Source organism: Macaca fascicularis, chromosome 4, assembly GCF_037993035.2.
Source record: "Macaca fascicularis isolate 582-1 chromosome 4, T2T-MFA8v1.1".
Classification (NCBI taxonomy): Eukaryota; Metazoa; Chordata; class Mammalia; order Primates; family Cercopithecidae; genus Macaca; species Macaca fascicularis.
In genome coordinates this window covers 122,136,870-122,163,710 of record NC_088378.1, presented here as the reverse complement: position 1 = coordinate 122,163,710, position 26,841 = coordinate 122,136,870, and the positions used below count along the sequence as shown (strand labels likewise).

Below are 26,841 nucleotides of genomic sequence, written 5' to 3'. Positions count from 1 at the left end.
TAGTAAATGATAGAACAAGGAAGTGAAAAAATAACTGAACCTCTTCTTAGGAGTCTTCTGATAAACTACAAGTAGAAGGGGCTACTGAATCTAATGAATAACCCCTATTACAGCAAAGTACAATCTGATGTATTTTTCTCAGTAAAGTGATGATATGTATTGCGGATTTGTTCACCTGGGTCTTCAGAAGACAATTTCTTTAATCTTACAGTGGGAATCTCCTTTTTTCCTCCCTTTTCCTTTAATCTCAGAATTAAAAGTTTGCCTTAGCCTGATATATATAAATATCTCAAATTTAATTACCTTCAACCATACTGTCCTGGAAAAGTAATGTTTTGTCTTATCATTTATTTATTCAGGCAAAAGTTAGATCCAATTAGTTCTGATGTTTTATAAAGAACAAAGAGCTCAAGTTTCTGTTTTAAATGCACTTGGAAACAAGATGTAATCTAAATTTGGGGAGACTTTTACATGTCTCAGAGTTTATAAATAACCAGACCTCAAACTTTTTAAAGTTTCCCCCAGGATATTGCACTTACTATCTAAAGGAGTTTCTGTTTTGTAAATAAAAGCCTTAGCTTAACTTATAAAAAATCTATTTTACTCAGTTAATATTTAGAAAACTATATTTATATAGGCTCCTTAGGGCCAAAAGTAGGTATACTTTGTTCTCAGTAACATCTTTTAAAAAAGAAGTTATCAGTATATACAGCCAGATCAAAAGCTCTTATTTTGACATTCAGTAATTGACACCTAATACAATTTCTCCACTCGTTGTCAACTACTAGCTGCCCATTGTATTACAAAGCTCAGTGCCCTCTAGTGAAGAATGCCCTAACTTACCATTTTATGAGACATAAAGATGGTAAACAGAATCCTCCCATGTGACCGCATTCAAACTGAAGCACTCTGCATATGCCATTGAGACATTTGTGTTGAATATTATTTTAAGATTCAGGTATTGAGTGCTGAGATGTCCAAGTAAATACTAACATGGTTGTTGAAATTTCAGTCTTTTGAAAGAAGTGGGTAAACTCTGAATGACTTTTCATTTAAAAGAATAGGCTGAAGTAATTAAAATTCTTTAAATGACTCTCATGTTCTTACGTATCCTCTGTAGAGATTACCCCCTTTCAGCCTTGTAAGTTTAGGGCAGCAAAATCGTTTTCTTCAGAATATATAAAAAATAACTAGGGGTCAATACCTTTATATTATTTTCTTATCGTACTACCATTCACCTGGGTTCCTTTTCTTTTTATTCTCGTTCATGAGATACTGATAAATAGACAGGCTTTATGTCTAGAAAATACCTATCTCTAAATCAAGATTAGTATTCATTGCCTTTTACACCATAAGGCCAAATGTGATAAAAAGGAAGGGATGTAGTGGAAATGCCTGTGCTGTATGTGAGATGATTTTCACCTGACCAACATCATAAACTCCTCCCCCTCTACAGGTGTGGGCACTTTTTTTTTTTTTCCTCTCCCTCCTCTTTCTACTAAGGGCTAATTAGGGAGGTAGCCTTGAAGAATAAACTTACCATTGATATAAAAGGAGCTGCTAGACTGATACACAGCTGAAAACCCTCAGTTTTGGATGAACTCCCAGCAGGTAAACATTTATTCATTAATATAATACATTTCAAGTCATAGTTTATAATTGCAGAAAGGGATAGGAAAAATAAAGAGATGAAATCCAACCTTAGGTTTCAAGGAAAGATATATTTTGTTTCACTTCTCGGCGTGTTTTTGTTTGGGGTTTTTTAAACTCTTAAATTTTGATATGAGGAAAATTTTTACCCTTAAATTTTGATGTGACGACAATAAGCATTGCCAAGTATAAATTTGTCTGCATTGTGATATGGGTACAACTAGAACAACCTCTCTGAACAAAAATCCTAACATATCAAAAATAATTATTAGCATCGGATTGCAAGTGCAAAAAAAATGTATTTCCTCGTTAACAAATGCCCACCATTGTATGGTAAATAGTGTATTACATTATAAAAACGGAGATCTTATGTTTTATTGTTTACAAGACTTAAAAGTCTCCCAGGGGAGTTTCATGCTTTCATTGTTATGATAAATATTAATCAATAAAATATTTTAGATGCTTGCTCTGTGCTTATAAATACTCAAATGCCCTCAAAGAAACTTCAGTTTCTAAAACTTATATGAGCATAATTCTTTTTCTTGACAAGTACTTTCAAACAGTGAGTCTATTGGCTATAATTTGGTTAAAGGAGTCACTAACCTTTACCTTCCAATTCCAGAACATACTGATTGTGGAGAGTAGTAATTGAGTGGTAAGGATATGACATTCTGCTCTTGTAGCTTTCAGAGTTAATCGTCATTATGACTCTCTAACATGTTACAAAAATGTGTAGAAAATATTTTCTGCATCAATGAGAATTTCTGCTCTATTTTGTGGCATTAAAAAAAATTCTATTTAACCACTTTTTGCCCATTCAGTATGATATTGGCTGTGGGTTTGTCATAAATAGCTCTTATTATTTTGAGGTACGTTCCATCAATACCAAATTTATTGAGCGTTTTTAGCATGAAGGGCTGTTGAATTTTGTCAAAAGCCTTTTCTGCATCTATTGAGATAATCATGTGGTTCTTGTCTTTGGTTCTGTTTATATGCTGGATTATGTTTACTGATTTGCGAATGTTGAACCAGCCTTGCATCCCAGGGATGAAGCCCACTTGATCATGGTGGATAAGCTTTTTGATGTGCTGCTGAATCCGGTTTGCCAGTATTTTATTGAGGATTTTTGCATCGATGTTCATCAGGGATATTGGTCTAAAATTCTCTCTTTTTGTTGTGTCTCTGCCAGGCTTTGGTATCAGGATGATGTTGGCCTCATAAAACGAGTTAGGGAGGATTCCCTCTTTTTCTATTGATTGGAATAGTTTCAGAAGGAATGGTACCAGCTCCTCCTTGTACCTCTGGTAGAATTCAGCTGTGAATCCATCTGGTCCTGGACTTTTTTTGGTTGGTAGGCTATTAATTATTGCCTCAATTTCAGAGCCTGCTATTGGTCTATTCAGGGATTCAACTTCTTCCTGGTTTAGTATTGGAAGAGTGTACGTGTCCAGGAAATTATCCATTTCTTCTAGATTTTCTAGTTTATTTGCATAGAGGTGTTTATAGTATTCTCTGATGGTAGTATTTCTGTGGGGTCGGTGGTGATATCCCCTTTATCATTTTTTATTGTGTCTATTTGATTCTTCTCTTTTCTTCTTTATTAGTCTTGCTAGCGGTCTGTCAATTTTGTTGATCTTTCCAAAAAACCAACTCCTGGATTCATTGATTTTTTGGAGGGTTTTTTGGGTCTCTATCTCCTTCAGTTCTGCTCTGATCTTAGTTATTTCTTGCCTTCTGCTAGCTTTTGAATGTGTTTGCTCTTGCTTCTCTAGTTCTTTTAATTGTGATGTTAGAGTGTCAATTTTAGATCTTTCCTGCTTTCTCTTGTGGGCATTTAGTGCTATAAATTTCCCTCTACACACTGCTTTAAATGTGTCCCAGAGATTCTGGTATGTTGTATCTTTGTTCTCATTGGTTTCAAAGAACATCTTTATTTCTGCCTTCATTTCGTTATGTACCCAGTAGTCATTCAGGAGCAGGTTGTTCAGTTTCCATGTAGTTGAGCAGTTTTGATTGGCAAAAACTGGAAAAATTCCCTTTGAAAACTGGCACAAGACAGGGATGCCCTCTCTTACCACTCCTATTCAACATAGTGTTGGAAGTTCTGGCTAGGGCAATCAGGCAAGAGAAAGAAATCAAGGGTATTCAGTTAGGAAAAGAAGAAGTCAAATTGTCCCTGTTTGCAGATGACATGATTGTATATTTAGAAAACCCCATTGTCTCAGCCCAAAATCTCCTTAAGCTGATAAGCAACTTCAGCAAAGTCTCAGGATACAAAATTAATGTGCAAAAATCACAAGCATTCTTATACACCAGTAACAGACAAACAGAGAACCAAATCATGAATGAACTTCCATTAACAATCGCTTCAAAGAGAATAAAATATCTAGGAATCCAACTTACAAGGGATGTAAAGGACCTCTTCAAGGAGAACTACAAACCACTGCTCAGTGAAATAAAAGAGGACACAAACAAATGGAAGAACATACCATGCTCATGGATAGGAAGAATCAATATCATGAAAATGGCCATACTGCCCAAGGTTATTTATAGATTCAATGCCATCCCCATCAAGCTACCAATGAGTTTCTTCACAGAATTGGAAAAAACTGCTTTAAAGTTCATATGGAACCAAAAAAGAGCCCGCATCTCCAAGACAATCCTAAGTCAAAAGAACAAAGCTGGAGGCATCACGCTACCTGACTTCAAACTATACTACAAGGCTACAGTAACCAAAACAGCATGGTACTGGTACCGAAACAGAGATATAGACCAATGGAACAGAACAGAGTCCTCAGAAATAATACCACACATCTACAGCCATCTGATCTTTGACAAACCTGAGAGAAACAAGAAATGGGGAAAGGATTCCCTATTTAATAAATGGTGCTGGGAAAATTGGCTAGCCATAAGTAGAAAGCTGAAACTGGATCCTTTCCTTACTCCTTATACGAAAATTAATTCAAGATGGATTAGAGACTTAAATGTTAGACCTAATACCATAAAAATCCTAGAGGAAAACCTAGGTAGTACCATTCAGGACATAGGCATGGGGAAAGACTTCATGTCTAAAACACCAAAAGCAACGGCAGCAAAAGCCAAAATTGACAAATGGGATCTCATTAAACTAAAGAGCTTCTGCACAGCAAAAGAAACTACCATCAGAGTGAACAGGCAACCTACAGAATGGGAGAAAATATTTGCAATCTACTCATCTGACAAAGGGCTAATATCCAGAACCTACAAAGAACTCAAACAAATTTACAAGAAAAAAACAAACAACCCCATCAAAAAGTGGGCAAAGTATATGAACAGACACTTCTCAAAAGAAGACATTCATACAGCCAACAGACACATGAAAAAATGCTCATCATCCCTGGCCATCAGAGAAATGCAAATCAAAACCACAATGAGATACCATCTCACACCAGTTAGAATGGCGATCATTAAAAAGTCAGGAAACAACAGGTGCTGGAGAGGATGTGGAGAAATAGGAACACTTTTACACTGTTGATGGGATTGTAAACTAGTTCAACCATTATGGAAAACAGTATGGCGATTCCTCAAAGATCTAGAACTAGAAGTACCATATCTAGATCTAGAACTAGAACTAGATCTAGAACTAGAAGTACCCAGCCATCCCATTACTGGGTATATACCCAAAGGATTATAAATCATGCTGCTATAAAGACACATGCACACGTATGTTTATTGCGGCACTATTCACAATAGCAAAGACTTGGAATCAACCCAAATGTCCATCAGTGACAGACTGGATTAAGAAAATGTGGCACATATACACCATGGAATACTCTGCAGCCATAAAAAAGGATGAGTATGTGTCCTCTGTAGGGACATGGATGCAGCTGGAAACCATCATTCTTAGCAAACTATCACAAGAACAGAAAACCAAACACCGCATGTTCTCACTCATAGGTGGGAACTGAACAATGAGATCACTTGGACTCGGGAAGGGGAACATCACACACCGGGGCCTATCATGGGGAGTGGGGAGGGTGGAGGGATTGCATTGGGAGTTATACCTGATGTAAATGACGAGTTGATGGGTGCTGACGAGTTGAAGGGTGCAGCACACCAACATGGCACAAGTATACATATGTAACAAGCCTGCACGTTATGCACATGTACCCTAGAACTTAAAGTATAATAATAATAATAAATAAAAATAAAAAATAAAAAATAAAAAATAAATTCTATTTAATAAAAGATCCTTATGAAAGGAATCACTGTTTCCTGAAAGGATATTGTCAAATGTAGATTAATTATAGTGTCCTCTCTGCATCAATCCATGGGGGAATGTCTCTGATTTTAGTTTGTCACCCTGAGTCATTTGTGAGTTGCAAAAGTATAGTCTTGAAGGGTAGGTTAAAGCCTGATTAAGGAGAGGTTTTACTACTAAGAAATTAGAGGCCGGGTGGGGTGGCTCACGCCTGTAATCCCAGCACTTTGGGAGGTCAAGGCAGGTGGATCACATGAGGTCAGGAGTTTGAGATCAGCCTGACCAACATGGTGAAACCCCTATCTCTACTAAAAATATTAAAAAAAATAGCCAGGCGTGGTGGTGTGTATTGCAGGATCTGGCCAGCAGCCCGCAATGCAACGGAGCTCTCTCTTTGTTCCCAGGCAGATCAGCAGGCCGAGAAATAACAGACAAACACAAGATAGTGAAAGCTGGGTCCAGTGGGGGTCACTGCCTTCTGGTCCCACGGTGGTGCCAATGCACTGAATATACCAGCATTTATTATTAAATTTAGTGAGGGCGGGGGTAGGTTAGTGAGGGATTTAGGGTCATTTGATTATGAGGTGAGATGGTCACATGGGGATGAAGTAATTATTTAACATAACATCTGTATGCAATTTACAGTATATGGAGATAGGAATTTACAAAATAATGTGTGCATCAGTAATTTCTAACAGAGCCTTAAAACAGAAACGCAGTCTTTCCATAATCTGTGATTAGCAAGATATTAATCAGCAGTAACAGTTGCAGCAAAAGCTGGTTACAAACAATCCATAGAAACATGATGTGAAGCTAGACAACTGGTTAGACCAGAAATCCTCAGAAGGGAGTATGCTTTAACCCTAAAGAGGCCTAGAAGAGCCGTGGCAAGATGAGGGTGTTTATAGCCCTATCTTATCCATATGGACAGGGGCCCCTCAAGCATCCATTTATAGGCTCTCCACAAGGGTCACATTCCATTCCCAGAGCTATGAACATCTGCTTTTCTGGAATAGGAATCTTGGTGATGTGAAACCTCCCTGACTGCACGTCCATTCATAGGCTCTCTACAGGAGGAAGCACATCACACGCTGTTGGCTCATTCTGGCAGTCCGACCTAGCATTGTCTTTACACAATCCTGCATGCAATTTTGTATTTACAATAATCAGGAGCATTTCATATTTTATTCCGTAGCAGTAGTTTCATGGTGTCTCCCTACAGGTGTGTGCTTGTAATCCCAGCTACTCAGGAGGCTGAGACAGGAGAATCACTTGAACCTGGGAGGTGGAGGTTGCAGTGAGCCAAGATCATGGCACTGCACTCTAGCCTGGGCAACAGAGCAAGACTGTGTCAAAAGAAATAATAATAATAAATAAATAATAAATAATAAGCTAGAGTAATGGACTTCAGAGATGGCATAAGTGAAAAAACAAGTGTATGTTAGAGGAAAGAGTGTAAGGAGGACAATTTTCTGGGCAAACTGCATCATGAAACTAATCATATTTGTTTCACTTTAGGTTAGAAAGTTTAGTGTCAAAAGTGACCTCTCACCTGCTGCAAGTACAGTTGATTCTCATTGTGGTAGTTGTTTTCAATAAAATGATACCAGACACTGACTTAGTCAATACTGAAACATTGTTCCAAGTAGAAATACAGCTAGGTTCCTGTCAGCCTCTGGTTACGGTATTTTCATCAGCAGATCAGTAGTAACCTTGTTTTATATGTGTTTTTGTTGAAAGACACATTAATATACATTGTTGATTCAAAAGCATTGTAACTCATGTCCAAACGAAACTTACCCAACACATGTATTTCCTCCATTATTCACATCACAGCCTTTTTGCACTTAGAAACACCAATACAGCCAAAACATGCTATGCTTTTGTTCCATTTTTAAACAGCAAAATCAACACGAAGTACAAAAACTTGAAAAACTTAGCACTAAACAGACCATGAAAAGGGCACTTGTTTACAGTATGAGAACAAACAAGAAGACAGAGCACCCTGTTCAGCCTTAGCTGGAAACATGTGAGTTAGGAAACCCAGTTCTTTTTGTTGCTCTATGCATGACTGCAAATGACTGTAAAAGTGCCACAAGTATTGAATTGGGAATTACAAATAAATGCTAGTGAGCAGGTAAATTTTCAAATATGAAATTCGTGATTAAGGATGATCAATTATATACATAGGATTATGTCCCATGCTCCATACTTTGCATATTAACCTCACTTTTGACTCCATATTACTTTGTCCCTCTATTTCTCCTTTGCCGAATGTTAATTTAATTATTTTTCTTGATATATTTTACATATCTTCCTTCTTCTCTCTCTCACTGTCTCTCTCTCTCTCTTTCTTTCTTCTTTCTTTTTACAGAGTTTTGCTCTTGTTGCCCAGGCTGTAGTGCAGTGGCGCGATCTTGGCTCACCACAACCTAGCAACCTCCACCTCCCAGGTTCAAACGATTATCCTGCCTCAGCCTCCCTAGTAGCTGGGATTACAGGCAAGTGCCACCATGCCCAGCTAATTTTGTATTTTTAGTAGAGACAGGGTTTCTCCATATTGGTCAGACTGGTCTCGAACTCCTGGCCTCAAGTGATCTGCCCGCTTTCGCCTCCCAAAGTGCTGGGATTACAGGCATGAGCCACTCACTGCGCCCGTCCTACATATTTTCATAAATGGCTTTAGATCCTTCAGGGAACAAATCAGGTAATAAAGGAGCAAATTATCAACAAATATTCTAATTCCTACTCTTTTCATTAGCTACTTTGATAAGTATTCAGGCATAAAAAGATCTCTAGACATCAAACCTAATTAAGAGGTTCATGTTCCACTGCTCTTTGAAATAATTTTGTTTCATTTTCTATCAGGATATATTGAATTAGAACAAATAAATGTATTTCAAATAAGTATCTACTACAAAGTTAAAAAATGTATTTAGAGATGACGCAAATGAATGAAAAGTTAAGCAGATGAAAAAGTGAAGAGATGATGGCTGTACTTCTTTCTTTGCCATCCTGAAGTATGGAAACTAGATCTTTTCAAAGTTTCTAATATTGGTCCAGACTGGGATTCGAAAGCCTCTTGATGTTCGGGTGCTACCCTGGCCCCTGCAATCTCTTCTGACTCCTGCAGAGAGCACAGACACCTTAAGTGTAACCACTCAGTGAACTAGAGCCCACAGGGATTGATCATATGCTTTCCAGAAGTTCAGGCTCACATAAACTTCATGATAGAATTTTACAGCAGTTTTTAGGTAGATTACAATTGAATATTCAGGGTACCTTGTAATCACAGGGTTATGCCACATAGGGAAATTGAGTAGAATTTTCTCTACCTGGAAAACATGTTGTAAAGGAATGATCCCAGCTCTCCACCACAACCCCAGAGGCACCACGTTCTCCTGTCTAGCTGAGTTCTCTTTGCCATCCTAGTGCCTGTCTGTCACATGTACGTTGATAAGCTCTGCTACATTGAACATAGGAAATATTTTTTTTCTTTAATTCAGTCCATCCCTGATTGGAATGATGCCAGAAAAAGTTTTCTTGGGAACAAAACAGGGGAGGTGAAGCCCCCAAATCTAAAAAAATATATAATTGCATGAGAACAGATGACTTTGCATACATTATATTTAGGCCCTTCTTCTTTCTTTAATTTTATCAGGCTAAAATGAGTCTCAGCCTTTGATCACTTCTGATTCTTCATCTTCAATCTAGGTTATTTCTCTCCAGTTGTTCCTCATAACCACCCGACCCACTCAAGTCTTTCTCTAGTCTTTGCCCCACATTGTGAAAAAGATGTTTTCCAACTTAGCTCGAGGCTCTTACCCTGAGCTTCATAGTTTCCATTCAACAACTATTTAGAATGTCCCTACTGTGTGCTAGTCCCTTTGGCAGGTGCTGTGGATACAGTGGAGCACAAAGAAGGCATCGGTCCTACCTTTATACAGCTTATAGGTTACTCGGGATGGATTTAGACCAAATAAAACACAAATAAATATAAAATTACAACTGTTATACATGCTCTGAAGACAGAGTTTAGAGTACAATCAATGTATATAATAGATTTAACCCAGGATAGATACTCACATCTGTTCGGGATTAGGTCATTAACACTTCCCGTGTATTCTCCTGTTTACCCGTCCCAGTGCCTCCCCATCTTCCTTTTTCCCTCTTTAGAGGGAGCAATGGCAGTCAGAATTATACCCAATGAAAATAGAATTACAAGAATACTCCTAAATAGATCCAAATATTAACAGACAAAAATTAAATGCCTACCTTCAAGTTTCTAATTAGGTGTGGAGTTGCAAGAACTCTGGAAAAGATGCTGGTGCTAAACTGTTCTACCAAATTACTGATACTGGAGAAAATGTTGAAGAGTTGCTTTCCTGAATCACTCAAGGTACCATAAAATTACTAATTTTATTTTATTTCTTTGTTGTGTTAATCTGTAAAATAATGTCAAACTTGTGGCTATTTTCCTTTTTTTCTGATAACAAGACTCTCTAGGAGCACTTGTTAAACCTACAGCTTCTAGCTCCCTCCTGCTAGAGACAGATTGAATAGACTGTGGATAAGGCCCAGGGAATTCCACTTTTCTTTTTTTTCTTTCTTTCTTTTTTTTAAACTTTAGGTTCTGGGATGCATGTGCTGAATGTGCAGGTTTGTTACATAGGTATGCATGTGCCATGGTGGTTTGCTGCACCCATCAACCCATCATCTAGGTTTTAAGCCCCACATGCATTAGGTGTTTGTCCTGATGCTCTCCCTCCCCTTTCCTCTCACCCTCTAGAAACTACACTTTTCATAGTCACTTGGATGACTCCTAAGGAAATTTAGGTATAATTTCTAGATTATTTCTAAATAAATTTGACTTCTAAAGTATTTTAAATAGCAGAAGGGTATAGACTAAGTGGCATTGCAGTTAAGAACATAATCTAGTTAAAATAATAGAACTGAGGTTTAGATGTTGTTATAAATGCAGTGAAATTGCCTTTAAGAGCTGAATTTCTTGAGCAAGGAGACTGCCCTATGCCTGGTTTTCAAATGGGAGTGGCATGCAAATCACCCAGGAGAGACATAACAAATAAGAATTTGTGAAGACAGAGACTTGCATTTTTACCAAAGACCCTGTATAATCCTCATGTACATTAAAATTTGAACAAAAGTGATCTAGAAGGAGTCCTCTAATGCACTATACTGTGTGAATTAAATCTGGCCATCTTGCCTTATTGATCATGCTTAAACTGTATGTGGTAACGAAAATGTGAATAATAATTTGGAATCATTTGGCTAAAAAATAAAAGGTACCAAATGGACAATCTGACCCAAATCTTCCCAAGATCAATGCTGACACTGAAGCGAATTAATAGAATGAAATGGTAGGCTACTTTGCTTTAATAACATGTCCAAATAATTATTTTGCCAGAGATAATGAAAACAACTTCAGTGACCTTTACAGGGTAATAAAAGATTAAAAAATTAAAGAAAATACAGTTTTATTTATTTACACTTCCTCCATTTTCTGGAGGTTGTGGCTATGGATTTTGTAACCTCAGCTTAGTGTTTAAGTGATTAAATATCCTTCCAAAGTTCCTTCATAAGCTCTCATCTCATTCCCCCAGTGCATTGACATCCTTCTAGCCACACCCCCTCAACTCAACATTCACCCTTTTAATAAATAGCTGTTGGAAGAGTTTGTAGTTAACCAGAGTCAAATGTTTCAGTTGGCTCCAAATCCTATATAAATAAGTTACGTTTTTTTTTTTCGAATCTGAATATTGAAAGGGTTTTCCCTTTTAACATGCTGAGCATTCCAACCATATTTAGGTTACATTCTTGAGTAAGAATGTACAGTTTCTTCATGTGAAACTATATCAATAAACATTACTCTGTATATGCAAGATGAGCAGCCACAGAATTTAAAGATTAACAGAACAAGCCTGACCCTTCCAGGTTACTTTAGATCTCGAATTTTCACTAAGGGTGATCCATGTTACACAATAATATAAGCCGAACCCAATTTGGAAAGACTCCCTCTATGAGGATATGTGAATGACGTCCAGAATGGGTAATATGGAAGAAAGTTGTACAATTCTAGGCATTGAAGAAAATGAGTGATTTAGATTAAAATAGTGATAAACTCAGGTGCGGTAGCAAGCTTGTAGTCCCAGCTATTCGGGAAGCAGAGACAGTAGGTTCATTTGAGCCCAGGAGTTCAAGGCCAGCAAGGTCCCATTTCTTTAAAAAAGTTTTTTTTTTTTTTTTTAATTAAACAAAAAAGTGATAAGGGAGGTAAATGTAGGTTCCAATGTCCTTATAAACAAAACCAAGCAACACAAAGTCCATTGAAATCTAACACATGCTAGTTACAAAGTGCACATAATTTAATTATGTAGCTCAATGAATTTTCATAAAGCAAATGCCTACATAACATCCACTACTACAGAGAAAGAAAATTACTTTTTACATCACTCCTTCCCACCGGCAATGCCCCTTTCCAACCACTACCTCTCCCTGCTCCCTAAAAGTGACCACTATCCTGACTTCCAAAGCCATAATTTAGTTTTGCCTGTTTTGAATGTAACAGAAATTGGATCACACAGTAAGTATCTTTTTCGTATCTAACTTCTTTTGCTCAACATTATGTTTGTGAGATTAATTTCATTGCTGTTTTGTAATCTATAGTACCAATGTGCCACAATGTATTTATTCATTTCACTATTGATGAACATGAATGGTGGTAAAAAGGATTCCCATAGTTCAGCAGTCCTTGTTACCACCACCACTTTATCCAACCTCTACAAGCATACATGTGACACATGAAAGCTGTTTTGTAGGACAGTCATCTTTCTTAGTACAGAAAAATATGTGGCTGCGTATGGTGGCTCATGCCTGTAATTTCAATACTTTGGAAGGCCAAGGTGGGAGGATCACTTGAACCCAGGAGTTTGAGACCAGCCTGGGCAACATGAGACCCCATCTCTCCAAAAAAATTTTTTTTTAATTATCCAGGTGTGGTGGTGCTTGCCTTAGTCCCAGCTACTCAGGAGGCTGGGGTGGGAGAATCGTTTGAACCCAGGAGGCGGAGGTTGCAGTGAGCAGAGATCGCGCCACTGCACTCCAGCCTGGGTGACAGAGCGAGACTGAGGAGTTCAAGGCTGCAGTGATCTGTGATTGCCCCATAATACTCCAGCCTGGATGACAGAGTGAGACACTGTCACAAAATAATAATAATAATAAAAGAAGGGTAAACTTTAAAGAAAGAGAAGAAAAAATGTGAAAGGCCACAGAAAGAATTCTAATATTGTTCTACTTTGGTTGAGTCACCAAGCATTCAATCATCTATGTCAGGCTCCATGGACATAATAATGAATTGAGACATCATTTAGAGCCTGGCTCCATCAAATCTAAAGTGCAGTTTTGTTTGTTTGTTTGTTTTAATTTGAGCTGGTGTCACCCTCTAATGATGTCTAATTGTAATTTAGGGTTGAAGAAGGAGTTGCATTTCACAGGTTATTTTCAAATACTATAGTGGGCTTGAAAAGCAGCTGAGCATCAAAATTATTTGCGGAAATTTTTAAATATGCATGGACCCTAAGTGCATATGTTATCCTGATTCATTCAGCAAGTATTTACTGCTGACCTATGTGCCAAGTACCCACCTAGTAAGCCTATGAATTTGGTACCTCTCACTGCTATCCTTTAAAAAACTAGGTTTGGAAAGAGTTTTTATAGGATTTCATAGACCTTTTACCAGTTTTCATGTGCACTGATAAAATAGCAACAGAAAAATTAATGTGTGTCTATCATGTGTCTGAATGTATGCATATATGTTTATAATTTCCCCTCTCATGGACATGAGTACACAGTAGAACAAGAGGTAAAGAAGATAATATGTGACTGAAACAGCTAATAGTATGATTGGCTTGTCTCTCTGGGTTATCTGACTCAGGTTTATGGAGCGGTGATGAACATAAATCGTGGGAACCCCTTTCAAAAGGAAGTGGTGTTGGATTCATGGCCGGATTTCAAAGCTGTTATCACCCGACGACAAAGAGAGGTATAGTTTTGAAAGGTAAAAAATTTAAAAATAGTAAGAATTGGAGAGAAAAAATAGGTAATGGTATTTTATAACCACAGTAGCCATATACGTTAGCTTACAACACTACCTGTTTCACCATTCATTTCTTTTCTTTCTTTCCCTTCCTTCCTTCCCTCCCTCCCTCCTTTCTTTCTTTCTCTTTCTTTCCCTTTCTTTTGCTAACTTTCTTTTCTTTTCTTTCTCAGAGTCTCATTCTGTCACCCAGACTGGAGTGCAGTGGTGTGATCTCAGCTCACTGCAATCTCCACTTCCCAGGTTCAACCGATTCTCCTGCCTCTGCCTCCTGAGTAGTTGGGCTTATAGGCACCCACTACCATGCCTGGCTAATTTTTGTATTTTTAGTAGACACTTTAGTCGAGATGGGATTTCACCATGTTGGCCAGGCTGATGTCGAACTCCTGACCTCAGGTGATCGGTCTGCCTCCGGCTCCCAAAGTGCTGGGATTACAGGCATGAACTGCCACTATGCCCAGCCTCAGCATTAAATTCTAATTTGACTGGCTTCAGAGTATCAGGAACTTGAAAAACCTCTAGTCCAAACATGTTCAATAAAGTGGTTCCTTAGTGTTTCATGATCTCTAGAAGGATGAAGCACAAATGGTTGACTTATAGATACTAGCTTTTTCCCTGGGTGAATGGTTGCTTATGACTGGTGACTTTGGTCATGTGGGTATTTGGAAGAAGAGTGAAGACAACATCTGCCCCATTCTGCTCCTGAGACCAAGGAGAAGCTCATATGGCCAAAGAGGTACCGTCCTGACCACATTAGGAAGATTCTGAGAGTTGTAATTCTTGGAGGTAAATCCAAGAATTACATATAAAATTAAATATAAAAGAGTTAAATATTTATATATGTATATATATATTTATATATGTAATATATATATGTAATGTCTTCTGTCCTAGGCTGAGACAGATAACCTTGATTATTATACTAATGCCTATGCTGTGTTCTACAAGGATGTCAGGGCTTATCGACAGCTATTGGAAGAATGTGATGTTTTTAACTGGAACCAAGTTTTTCAAATACAAGGTGAGGTCAAGTGCAAGACTTATATTATGCAGTCATTTTTTTCCTCCTTAGCATATATCCAGATAGATATAGATATTTCATATATATGAAAATATGTAGATTATATATATACACATATATGTATAAATACATACACATCCATTTTATGCATTTACCATTTCTATATTATAGTGTTGTAAGAACACTTATTTGTCACTTCTAATGAGGCATGCATGGCCTTCGGGTTAAAAAGAGACCATTTAAATGGAGCTGTTCTTAGGTGACATATATTTTCTACTATTATTGTAATATGGATGGATATCAGTGAGAATCAGAATATTTTTCCTTATTGGTTTTAATAATTTTCTATCACACCTTTTAAAATAACTATAATTTAGGTCTTAGCCAATAGGTAGGCCTTTTATTTTTTCTGAAGCAGATGATTCTGGAAAGAAATAATCAATTGATCTGCATACAATGCCCTCAAATGACTGTTTTGTTTTTTTTTTTCTGAGTCAAGGTCTTGCTCTGCAACCCAGGCTGGATGCAGTGGTATGAGCATAGCTCACTGCAGCCTTGAACTCCTGGGCTCAAGGATCCTGTCTCCTCAGCTTCCTGAGTAGCTGGGACTACAGGTGGCACCACCACACAGGGCCCTTTTTTGTTTGTTTTTGTTGAGACAGCGTCTCATCCTATTGACTAAGCTGCTAAAGTGATTTTAGACAGAAAGAGTTTATATGAGCTGTGAGGAGATAACGGCATGGCCATCAGGGCTTGGGGCAGAACTTCATGCCAGGAGAGAAGATTAAGGGTTTCTGATAGTTTAGATGAATAGTTTCCGCTTCAGTGTACACTTACTCATCCAACTTTTCATAATGATTAGGTGTTAGCACAGGCAATAAAGTTGTTGTTTATGATTGTTCCAGTGAAATGAGTGCCTTGATCATTTAACAGGAAAGTAGGGAACCTCATATTAGAAATACAAAGTCTAGTAATTTTTTTTCACCTATAGAAAGCTGAGGCCCTCCAATAAGGAAAAGCTTCTATCCACCCGGAAAATTTACAAATAAAGACTAACACATGATCATAACCCAAAGACATCAGATGTCGTACAAAATGTATTCATAAATGTACAAAAAGACCTTATGCAGGAAACTCTAAACTATCTCTCACCTTTACAGATTTGCCCCAGTTGCGCTGGTTAGATGTGAGACATGATTCTATCACTTCCATAGCCAATTTAGAAAAAAATGTTCTGACCAGTATTACTTTAACATAGAAATGAATAAATGTCCTCATTGGTGTGAAAAATCATGGTAGTAATTGGATGGATCTTGGTGCTACAGGCCTATTATCACTAAATCACCTCAATCCATCATTATATAGAAAAAAGGTATATAATTTCCAATATCCTTTTCAGAAGGCTGAGCTGATAGTTGTGAGTAACTTATAGTCATCTAAATTGACTCAATCATTCTTTCTGAAGGTTTGATGGGGACAAATGTGAATTAGTATCACCTAATATAGCCGGAGTAGTAAAGGTCCCTCATTTAGCACGTAAGTCAGCCTGGACATTACCGTTGGCTTCTCCTGTGGTCTTTTGACTACAGACTTCTGTGGTAATAGCTGTAATTTTCTTGGAATACTGAATACTTTCCAAGAAGTCATTGGTATGTTTACTATTCTTAATTGCAGTACCCAAAAAGGTCATAAATCCTCTCTGTTTCCATAACACAATTCCAAAAGCCTACCTACTGGCCATATACATGATCAACATTTGCCACAGTGCAGGCCCCAGTCATAGATACTAGTTTGGCTACTGGGTAGATCAAGCATTAGGTGGTGGAGCTGCTTCAGGACTTGATGTCCAGAGGAATGACACATCCTGCATAGGAATGCCTTTGTCATTTTTAATCTGAGAGCCATTAATGAACAATATTAAATCACGTTTAACCCAACAAGCTACCCAGAGTAGCTAAACCCCTTTAGTTTGCCATATGAAGGCAGGAAGTGAAAAAGTATACAGCTACCCACACAGGCCAGGCTCTTCTGCTCACTACTGATTAGTAAGCTAACCTTGCACTGACGTGAAAAATTATCTACGTGTGTACTAACGTGAGAGTTTCAGAAGCCTGGTTATTGGTAAGAAGTCTAATAAATGCCCTGAATTGTGGCTTATCCACTTAGCCGCTCTTCTCATAAGAAGGTAGGTAGAAAGAGGCAGAGCAAGATGTGGAAGTTCCTTTCACTTGTGGGAAAGGAGAAAATCATTTGTTAAAAGTCGTAACTTGTAAGGAAGACAAAAGGACATGATCAAGAACACTATGAAGAGGTAATCAACAAAATCCAAGATTGTGAAAACCGCACGGTAAACACCTGGGTTTTTTCAACAAATGAAATGAAAGAATCAGAGAGTGGGGGTAGGGATTGAAGGAAAACTTGTAGATTAAAAAATCTGAGACCAAAATTAAACTATAGTGTGTTTAAGAACACACACTTAAAAAGTAGGCACTGCCTCCTTTTTTCTCACAGTCTTTTGAATTACTTAGATGAAATTCAGTGTTATAATATGAGATACTAGCCACAGCATCTTTAATTTTAATAACATTAACTCAAAAGCCTACTTATCTTTTCTGAGGTTTAACTCCCTGAGGGAGGAGTCAAGGCTCAGATACAACACTGTGTTCAATACGCCTTCCCACTCAAGCATTCTTCAAGAAGTCCCAGGTCCACACTGAAGAACCTTACCAGAGGGGAGGAAATAAGCCATTAGTCATGGGAAGAGGGAAAGTCAGTTTGCAGAGAATTCAATCCATCAGGACATAGACTGGAAAGGATGGAGTAGATGGGGATTTGAAAAGATGGAGAAAGGAATCATACTATAAGCTCTCTAAGAACAAAGACCAGGAAGGGCCAGGCATGGTGGATTATGCCTGTAATCCAAGTGCTTTGGGAGACCAAGACAGGGGGATCTCTTGAGGCCAGGAGTTTGAGACCAGCCTGGGCATATACGGAGACCCCAACTCTACAAAAACAAAACAAAACAAAAACTTAAAAAATAAATCAGCCAAGCGGTGGCATGCACTCAGGAGGCTGAGGGAGGGGGATCATTTGAGCCCAGGAGTTCATGGTTATAGTAAGCTATGATCATGCCACTGCACTCTAACCTGGACAAGAGAGCAAGACCCTGTTTCTAAATAAAGAACAGAGACCATACCACTGTGAACATTGTCTAGCATAGCACCTTATATATATGCAACACCTACTGAATCAAGATTAATCAAATAACTAGGACAAATGGAATCTGGGTGAGGTAAGTTCAGGGTAAATCTCACCAACACTGAGTTTACACCTTGCGTTCTGTAATGGAGAGGTATAACAGACTGAAAGAGAGTCTTTGAAGTTGGTTTGCCATGTCCAACAAATCTAAGCTCTTGTATACTTCATAGACCTTCATCCTTTATTTCTTGTATACTTCATAGACTTCATCCTTTATTTCGTGGAGCTTAAGGTTAGTCTGAGAGTCCAAAGAATCAATATTCTCCCAAGAAATTCTAAAGTCCCATGAGATATTCCTATCATAAGTTTCTATGAAGATCGTGATGAGTGGTCCCAATGGGCAACATCAGGGGAATTTGAAACTCCTACAAAAATTTGAAACTTAGACAATAGCTGTAATAAACTAGATGTAAATGTATACTGGTTAGGATAATACAAGTGGCAAACTGCTGGTACTGATGATTCTCAGTATAAAATTACTGCAACAAATTTACTGTCTGCTTTTTCAACTAAAATGCCCACATATTAAATTATATCTTTCTATACACAGGGTTGCAGAGTGAGTTATATGATGTTTCCAAAGCGGTTGCCAACTCAAAGCAGTTGAATGTAAAGCTAACTTCCTTCAAGGCTGTTCATCTTTCTCCTGTTTCAACTCTGCCAGATACCAGTTTCCTGTATGTAAACCAAGTTTTTGCATTTGGGGCAGGACTTACTGCTATAGAAGTACAGGTAGCAGTAACTGGAGTACTTAGTATCACTATGGAATATCTAGGCACTTTGGATTTCAACCATTGAGCATAAATGGGTGTGTGTATATTTACTTTTCTCCTCTCTCCTGCGCTTGACTGCTCATAATTTCATTGAAAATCAAATCAGTATCTTTGTCCATAGTTATAAATGAACTCAGAATTCCTGTGTTTTCATAGTATCCACGGAAAAAGTATTCCTTGGTGTCCTCGTCCCTCAAATAATTCTAAATAATTTATACCGTCTGAGTCCAAGGTTGTTATTGTTTTTGCTGTTTCAGGGATGGGGGTATATAGCTGACTTATGTTGAGCTCTTATGTGCCAGGGACTACATGTCTTAAATATGTTATCCCATTAGTTCTTTCCACAACCCTGTAAAGTAGGACTATTATTATTGCCCCTCCCGCCCCCACACACCTTTTTAAACAGAGATGAAGTAACACACAGGGGTAAATTATAGAGCCAAGAAAGAATCCCAAGTCCAACTCCAGATACAATCTTTCAAAACATTGATTAGTTTGTATCTGCATTTATTCTTCTTTTGGAGTCCCTGCTCTGTCATTTACTAATTACCTTTCTGAGTCTCAGTTTCTTCTGAATTCATTCCTTTAAGTATTTTGTTAAATTAATATCATTTTAAATCAACAAATAATAATTGTACACTTTCATGGGGTACAATGTGATGTCTTGATAAATGTATATACCATAGACTGATTAAACCAAGCCAGTTAATGTTAAAAAAAATTGTTATAATATTTTCCTGACATGTTGTTTTGCAAGAGACTGAAGCAAGATAATTAAAAATCACCCACCTCAATGAATGTTAATTTTCTGTACTCCTACAGTGAATGTTGAAGAAATTGTTGAGCAAAATAGCACTAAACCTTAAGAAGAATGTACATTTTAAGTCATAGGAAAGCAACTGGATTTTCTTTTATTGTAGTTTTAATTACGAAAATTTCAAACATACATGAAAGTTTAAAGGCTAGTATAAAGAACTTCCTACCCATACGCAGTTGACCTTATTTAATTTATACAAATATATATTCTTTCCACTTCCTAGATTATTTTGAAGAAATGTCCCAGACATTATCCTTAAAAATTTTAATATGTAACTCTAAAAAGTGAGTCTTAAAAAAAACCACCCACTATACTGATATTACTCCTGTGTCCGAGGTCCCCAAGAACACCCACAGGTTTTATGGTTCACTATGTTGACACACAGGACTCAGCAAATATACTCATGGCTATGATTGATTACAATGAAAAGATAAAATGCAAAATCAACAAAGGGAAAGAGAGCACTGGGTAAAGTCCAGAGGAAACCAGACACAAGCTTCCAAGAGTTGTCTCTCAGTGGAGTCACACAGAATGTGCTCAGTCCCTAAACAATGACCTGTAATGATATGTGTAAAACGTTTCAAATTCCTGGCCTCAAGCAATCCTCCTGTCAGGGACTCCCCAAGTGATGGGATTACAGGCCTGAGCCACCGTGCTCTGCTAAAAGTTGTCTACCAGGGAAACTTATTATTAGACACTCAGTGCCCAGGATTTTTATTGGCAGCATCCTCTGCCTAGCACAGACCGATTTCCTAGACACACAGAAGGAAAGCCAGTGTTCAGCAAAACCCACACTGTTTGCACAATTTAATCACAGTGACCCATTTATGTGAGTCCTGGAAATGGTAGCCCCCTTCCAGATCCATGTTCGTAGACACCAACCAAGGGTCAACCTTGCAATTAGGCCTTTTTAAGGGCGACGGCCTCAAGCCTTCTATGTTAGTTTTTTCTGCACATTCCCTTAAAATATTGTTAACATATTTCCTTAAAGTAAAATAACAGTATTTATATTTCTGATATTGTCACATTTTAAAGTTTGTTTCGAATCAACATCTAAACAAGGTTCATACATAGAACTCTTTAATACATCTGAAGTTTCCTTTGACTTGTAAGTTCCCCTTCATCTTTATTTTTTGCATTACTTTTCTGTTGAAGAAACCAGGTTATTTGTTCTTTGAAGTATCCCATAATCTGTTTACTATTGTATGCCTGAGGTATTATTTAAAATTTTCCTCTGTCCAGTCAAGCCTTTTGAAATGGGGTTTTAACTTGAATTGATCTCTTTTGCATACAGTTAGACATTCTGTCTTTTTTTTTTTTCCTTAACTTCCCACACGAAACTGATGCAAACAATTTGCATTTAACACCTAAGTCATTAGGCAAGTGTGTGAACCCCCAGCCCTTTGGAAACAAGGTCACAGTCTCTAACATAACTACTCCTGAAACACTTGCCTTAGCAATGTTTTTATCTGCAGTAATTATTTCTGCCTGAAGCTTCTTTGCCCTTGCTTTAAAGTTCATTTTCAAAAACTCAATTGAAAATTCCATTAAACCAGCTATTTTTTTCCTCCGCTTAGTCGATGAATGACTGGCCCAGTTCTATAGCTGATAAAATGCCTGAAATGTGCAACAACACTACACACCACTAATTAAAAGAAAACACAGATTTTTACTTTATAAAAATGATGACAAGAACATTATCAGTCTCTTAGCAGTCACTGGGGTAGTCTTATGATATTAATAGCTTTAAGACTGAGAGCAAATTCTGAGGCACTGTCAGCCTCATAGGCTTTCAACTAAGTAATCCATTTCAGTTTTTAGAAATTGCAGCAATTCTTTTTCTTTATCTTAATATGAGGGGCTTTATACAGTAAATTAATAAAAACTTTCATAACATTAGAACAGATACAGCTAGTGGCGTATACAAACACTGCCAATGGAAAAGTTGAAGGTTGGGACTATTTAACCTAGAAAAGAGCAGGCCTAGGAGACAGTTTGAAGGAACAAATATGGCCAGGCGCAGTGGCTCACGCCTGTAATCCCAGCACTTGCAAGGCGGGTGGATCATCCTGAGGTCAGGAGTTCGAGACCAGCCTGGCCAACATGGCAAAACCCTGTCTCTACTAAAAATACAAAAAGTAGCTGGGCATGTTGGCACGTGCCTGTCATCCCAGCTACTTGGGAGGCTGAAGCAGGAAAATCGCTTGAACTCAGGGGGCAGAGGTTGCAGTAAGCCACTGCACTCCAGCCTGGGCAATAATGTGAGACTCCATCTGAAAAAAAAAAAAAAGAAGAAGAACAAACATTTCTAAAGCATGCACATATGCTTGGCAAATTAAGAGATTTTATTTCTTTTTTGGCCATGGATGCATAACCACAGAAGTTCTACTCTAACATGGATGCATAACCACAGAAGTTCTATTCTAAAACTTTTTCTTTTTTTTTTTAATTGAGCAAAAGATTAGGGCTCCAAGAATCTGGACTTACCAAGGCCTCAGAGAGGACTTCAGCAGAGTCAGGACTAAATAAAAGCAATTCTGAGGGTTTTTGTTATTGTTGTTGTTTACAGAAAGTGTTAAAAGAAAAACTTTAGACAGATTAAATTTAGCAACGTTGGTCTGGGTGCAGTGGCTCACACCTGTAATAATCCCAACACTTTGGGAGGTCTAGTATGGTGGACAACTGGAGTACAGGAGTTGGAGACCAGCCTGGCCAACATGGTGAAACCTTGTCTCTACTAAAAATACAAAAATTAGCCAGGCGCGGTGGCACACCTGTAATCCCACATACTCAGGAGGTTGAGATACGAGAAGCGCTTGAACCGGGGAGGTGGAAGTTGCAGTGAGCCGAGATTGCACCACTGCACTTCAACCTGGGAGACAGAGCAATGCTTTCAAAAAAAAAAAAAAAAAAAGTTAGCAACGTTTATTTGAGCAAAGAACAGTTCATGAATCTGGCAGCACTCAGAATCAGAAGTTCAAAGTTACACCCACCAGTGGGAGATTTTATACGCCAGACACGGAAGCAAAGCAGGTAAATCCTCTGATTGGCAACAGTTAGGTATCTGTATATTTGGGCATGGTCTGCTCACTTACCTGCCTGTGATTGGCTTGTATAACAAACTCAGCTGTTTGTTATGCGCCTAAGGTTGGTTTTGTGTCAAGTTAGGTTGCAATTCAACACATGGGGACTCAAGGTATGGCGGGAACTGCGGGCCAAATTTAATTCATTTAACAACAGAAACACTTTCCTTAACCTGCGCTGAAGGCAAAAGCAAGTGAACATAAAATTAGAAGCAACGACTTAAATTTGGTGTAATAAGTGTTTTGTCTTCTCAGAAATGAAACCTGGAAAGGTGCTTGTAAATCGGGAACGGTGGATTCTAACTCACTGAAAATCTTAGGTGCCCTCTCAGGGATGGTTTCTCAGTTTGAACCAATATGAAAAGAGTAGTAATAGGTCGGGCATGGTGGCTCACGCCTATAATCTCAGCTCTTTGAGAGGCCGAGATGGGTGAATCACAAGATCAGGAGTTCGAGAACAGCCTGGCCAATAGTATGAAATCCCGTCTCTACTAAAAATATAAAAATTAGCCAGGATGGTGGCAGGCGCCTGTAATCCCAGCTACTTGGGTGGCTGAGGCAGGCCTCCCAAGAATTGCTTGAACCCGGGAGGCAGAGGTTGCAGTGAGCCGAGATCACGCCACGGCACTCCAACCTGGGCGACAGAGCAAGACTCTGTCTCGAAAAAGAAAAATAGTTATGTATAACCACATGACTCTGAGGTCCTATTTGTTCTTGTGTCATTCTGTTCTAGCAAGGGGCCTTTCCCACGACTAACCTACCTGACTGTTGCCGAAGCAGATCTACTCAACCGGACTTGGTCAAGGGGTGGCAATGAACAATGTCTCCGGTACATCGCCAACCTCATCGCCTGCTTCCCTAGTGTGTGTGTCCGGGATGAGAAGGGAAACCCGGTCTCCTGGTCCATCACAGACCAGTTTGCCACCATATGCCATGGGTACACCCTGCCAGAACATCGCAGGAAAGGTTACAGCCGGCTGGTGGCCCTCACGCTGGCTAGGAAGTTGCAAAGCCGGGGATTCCCCTCTCAGGGGAACGTCCTGGATGACAACACGGCATCTATAGGCCTACTGAAGAGTCTCCACGCTGAGTTCTTGCCTTGTCGCTTCCACAGGCTTATTCTCACCCCTGCGACTTTCTCTGGCCTGCCTCACCTCTAGCCCAGTGAAAAACTGCAGTGGTTTTCTTACTTTCCCTGAGCGTACACATACTCTTGGCTGCCAACGAGGGTTGAGTTAAAATGGGAATCGGGAGACTCTTGGGTTGTTGGAAAGGGTCTGGAGAATACATACAGGATCCACTTGAGAAGCCTTAATTCTTCGTATCTCAGGTTTCTCCAGTAAGTAGCTGTGGGGGTGAAGAGTAGCTGTGGCTGAAGACTGAGGACGATTGTCCTCCTTTAGGAGAATAGGTTCTAAAGCCAGCAGTTTTAGCGTACTAGGAGAAATTACTGCCTGAGAACAAATGATTCAACACACGACCATGTGGCTACTGCTTTATGATTGCTGCTTGGACCTCTGCTCTGTAGTCTTAAAGGCACACCGCTTCCCTACTGCCTTCATATTCCCCTGTCCCCACTGCTTTGTCTCAGCAACCTCTGTCCTAACAGCTCTACCGCTAAGTTCTCTGTAGAGTAACCTCCTTTTTCCCCTTTAATTACTTGCTCTTTACTTCTGCCTAGGACTCTAGCCTATAGTTCACTGCCCTGGGAATGTTCAAATGTAGTAGTTCTTACATTTTAGTGTTTGTCAGAATCGCCCAGAGGGCAGGTTGCAACACACATCACTAGGCCTCTCCTTCTATGAGGTAGGGCCCCAAATTTTGCATTTCTAACAGCTTCTCACTGCTTATTTGCCTTGGATGGATGACAATATGGGCATTTTGATGCTATAAACAAATGCTGTCAGCATAGGACTAGACCTTACCTATAATCTATTTCAGCCCTCTTATTCATAATCTACTTTCCCATATAAAACTAAGATCATATATAGGGGTGTTTGGGGGTATGCAAATGAATATATAACATATATTCATACACATATATATACATTCATATCTTCTATATGTATATGTATATACTCATAGAATTTTGATAATAAACTTTAACCCTCTGATTACATGTGAAAATTTTGAGGACCAGAGAAAAGAAATGACTTTGTCAAGATTATATTCTTTATAATCAGTACTGGAGGCAGACCCAGAATGCTGCCATTTCAATTCCAATCTGTTATTTTCACTAAATCATGTATCCTTTTTTATAATGTAAATTAAAATGCTTAAGTAATTAAAAGATTAATTTTATTTTTCTTTTATTCTTGTCATTATTTCTTCTTAATTTGAGTTCCAATTGCTTGTGTATGTATACCTTTCAAGGGCAGTAAAGAAAGAGATAAGCATCACCAGCTGTGTTCTCCATTTACAATAAAAGCAGGCACTAACACAATAGTTGGATTGGCCTTGTCTTGATAAAGTTGACTTAGCTATATAGAAAATACTGGTTTCTTATCCCCAAGGAGGTCACAAAATCCTGACTGCAAAGATAGGGAAAAATCCAACTTGTAGGCGTTTATTCTGAGAAAAAGGAAACAAATTGGCTGAAGTAAAGCACATTTTAATTTAAAAAATAGGACTCAGTAGGAGTAAATACATGCTTAGTTCATCCTGAGTCCACAGTTACCTGGAAACTTCTCTATCCTTGGATCCAGAGAGGAAAGCACCAAGTAACCAGAGGCCATAAACCTCTTAGGAGAATATGCCCTAAGGATGCCAATTATCTTTAGCATCGATTAAGCATGAGTTACTCCTGCTTGATATATGGCAATATTATTATAGCCTTATTTTCTTCCTAATGATAATTTGCGTAACATTTCACATTTATCTATGTGCTAATAATTGTACCAGATGTGAGATGTATATAGCTTAATCCTGGTGAGGGATAAAGTATTGCTTTATTGTGGGAATTCTTGCTTAGAGGTGTTATGAATCACCAAAGTCACGCAGGCTCTAAGTGGCAAAATCATGATCAGAACAGGGGTTTGTTGGATTGCAAAGCCTATACTACTAGTCATTATGCTAATTGGTCTCTTAAGCAGCTTAGAACACTTTGTAAATAATTAGTCACTTATCTCGTTACATTCTGAATTTTCTACCTTCACTTCCACCTCCAAAACAGACCCCATATTTGAAAGATTTTTGTTCCTACCAAATTGCTCGTATACTACTTTCTTACTTTCATCTTCCAGCTAACCATGTTGGATATAATTGCTCAACTTTGAACACTGTTTCTGACCCTTTTAAGGCATGTGCAGAGAAATGTCTGGAGTAAGGAGAGGACAAGGAGAAGAGAAAAACTCAAGAAGTAGAAACGGGGCCAGGCGTGGGGGCTCACACCTGTAATTCCAGCACTTTGGAAGGCCAAGGCAGATGGATCACATGAGGCCAGGAGTTAGAGAACATCCCGGCCAACATGGCAAAAACCCATCTCTATTAAAAATACAAAAATTATCTGGGCATGGTGGCACATGCCTGTAAGCCCAGCTGCTCGGGTGGCTGAGGCATGAGAATCACTTGAATCCAGGAAGCAGAGGTTGCAGTGAGCCAAGATAGCGCCACTGCACTCCAGCCTGGGCAACAGAGCCAGACTGTGCCTCAACAAAAAGAAGCAGGAAGAGGCTTCATTAACATAGGTTTTATTTGTTGATTTAAGGAAATTCTTCAATGTAATATAAAAACCAATAGAAAGCCTTCAGTAGTGCATTAATCTGTTTGGAAATTAGTTGGGAGGCTGTAGTCTAAGCAAAAGATGGTGGTAGCTTGGATCTGAATGCTAGCAATGATAATGGTGAAAAGTGAACAGTTACTTGAACTATTTAGAAGGAAAATTTGT

The 26,841-nt window shown here is 38.5% G+C and overlaps 1 protein-coding gene across 1 annotated transcript; it reads left to right on the top strand.

The window, feature by feature from the left end:
• The first annotated feature begins 1,266 nt into the window (after nt 1-1,266).
• Nucleotides 1,267-25,256, top strand: GLYATL3 (glycine-N-acyltransferase like 3). The gene is made up of 6 exons (XM_045390410.2): nt 1,267-1,611; nt 10,184-10,289; nt 13,842-13,949; nt 14,898-15,024; nt 18,833-18,959; nt 23,689-25,256. Exons 2-6 carry the CDS (start codon nt 10,212-10,214, stop codon nt 24,113-24,115), a joined length of 867 nt encoding a protein of 288 aa, XP_045246345.2. The 5' UTR covers nt 1,267-1,611; nt 10,184-10,211; the 3' UTR covers nt 24,116-25,256.
• Nucleotides 25,257-26,841: the final 1,585 nt, after the last annotated feature.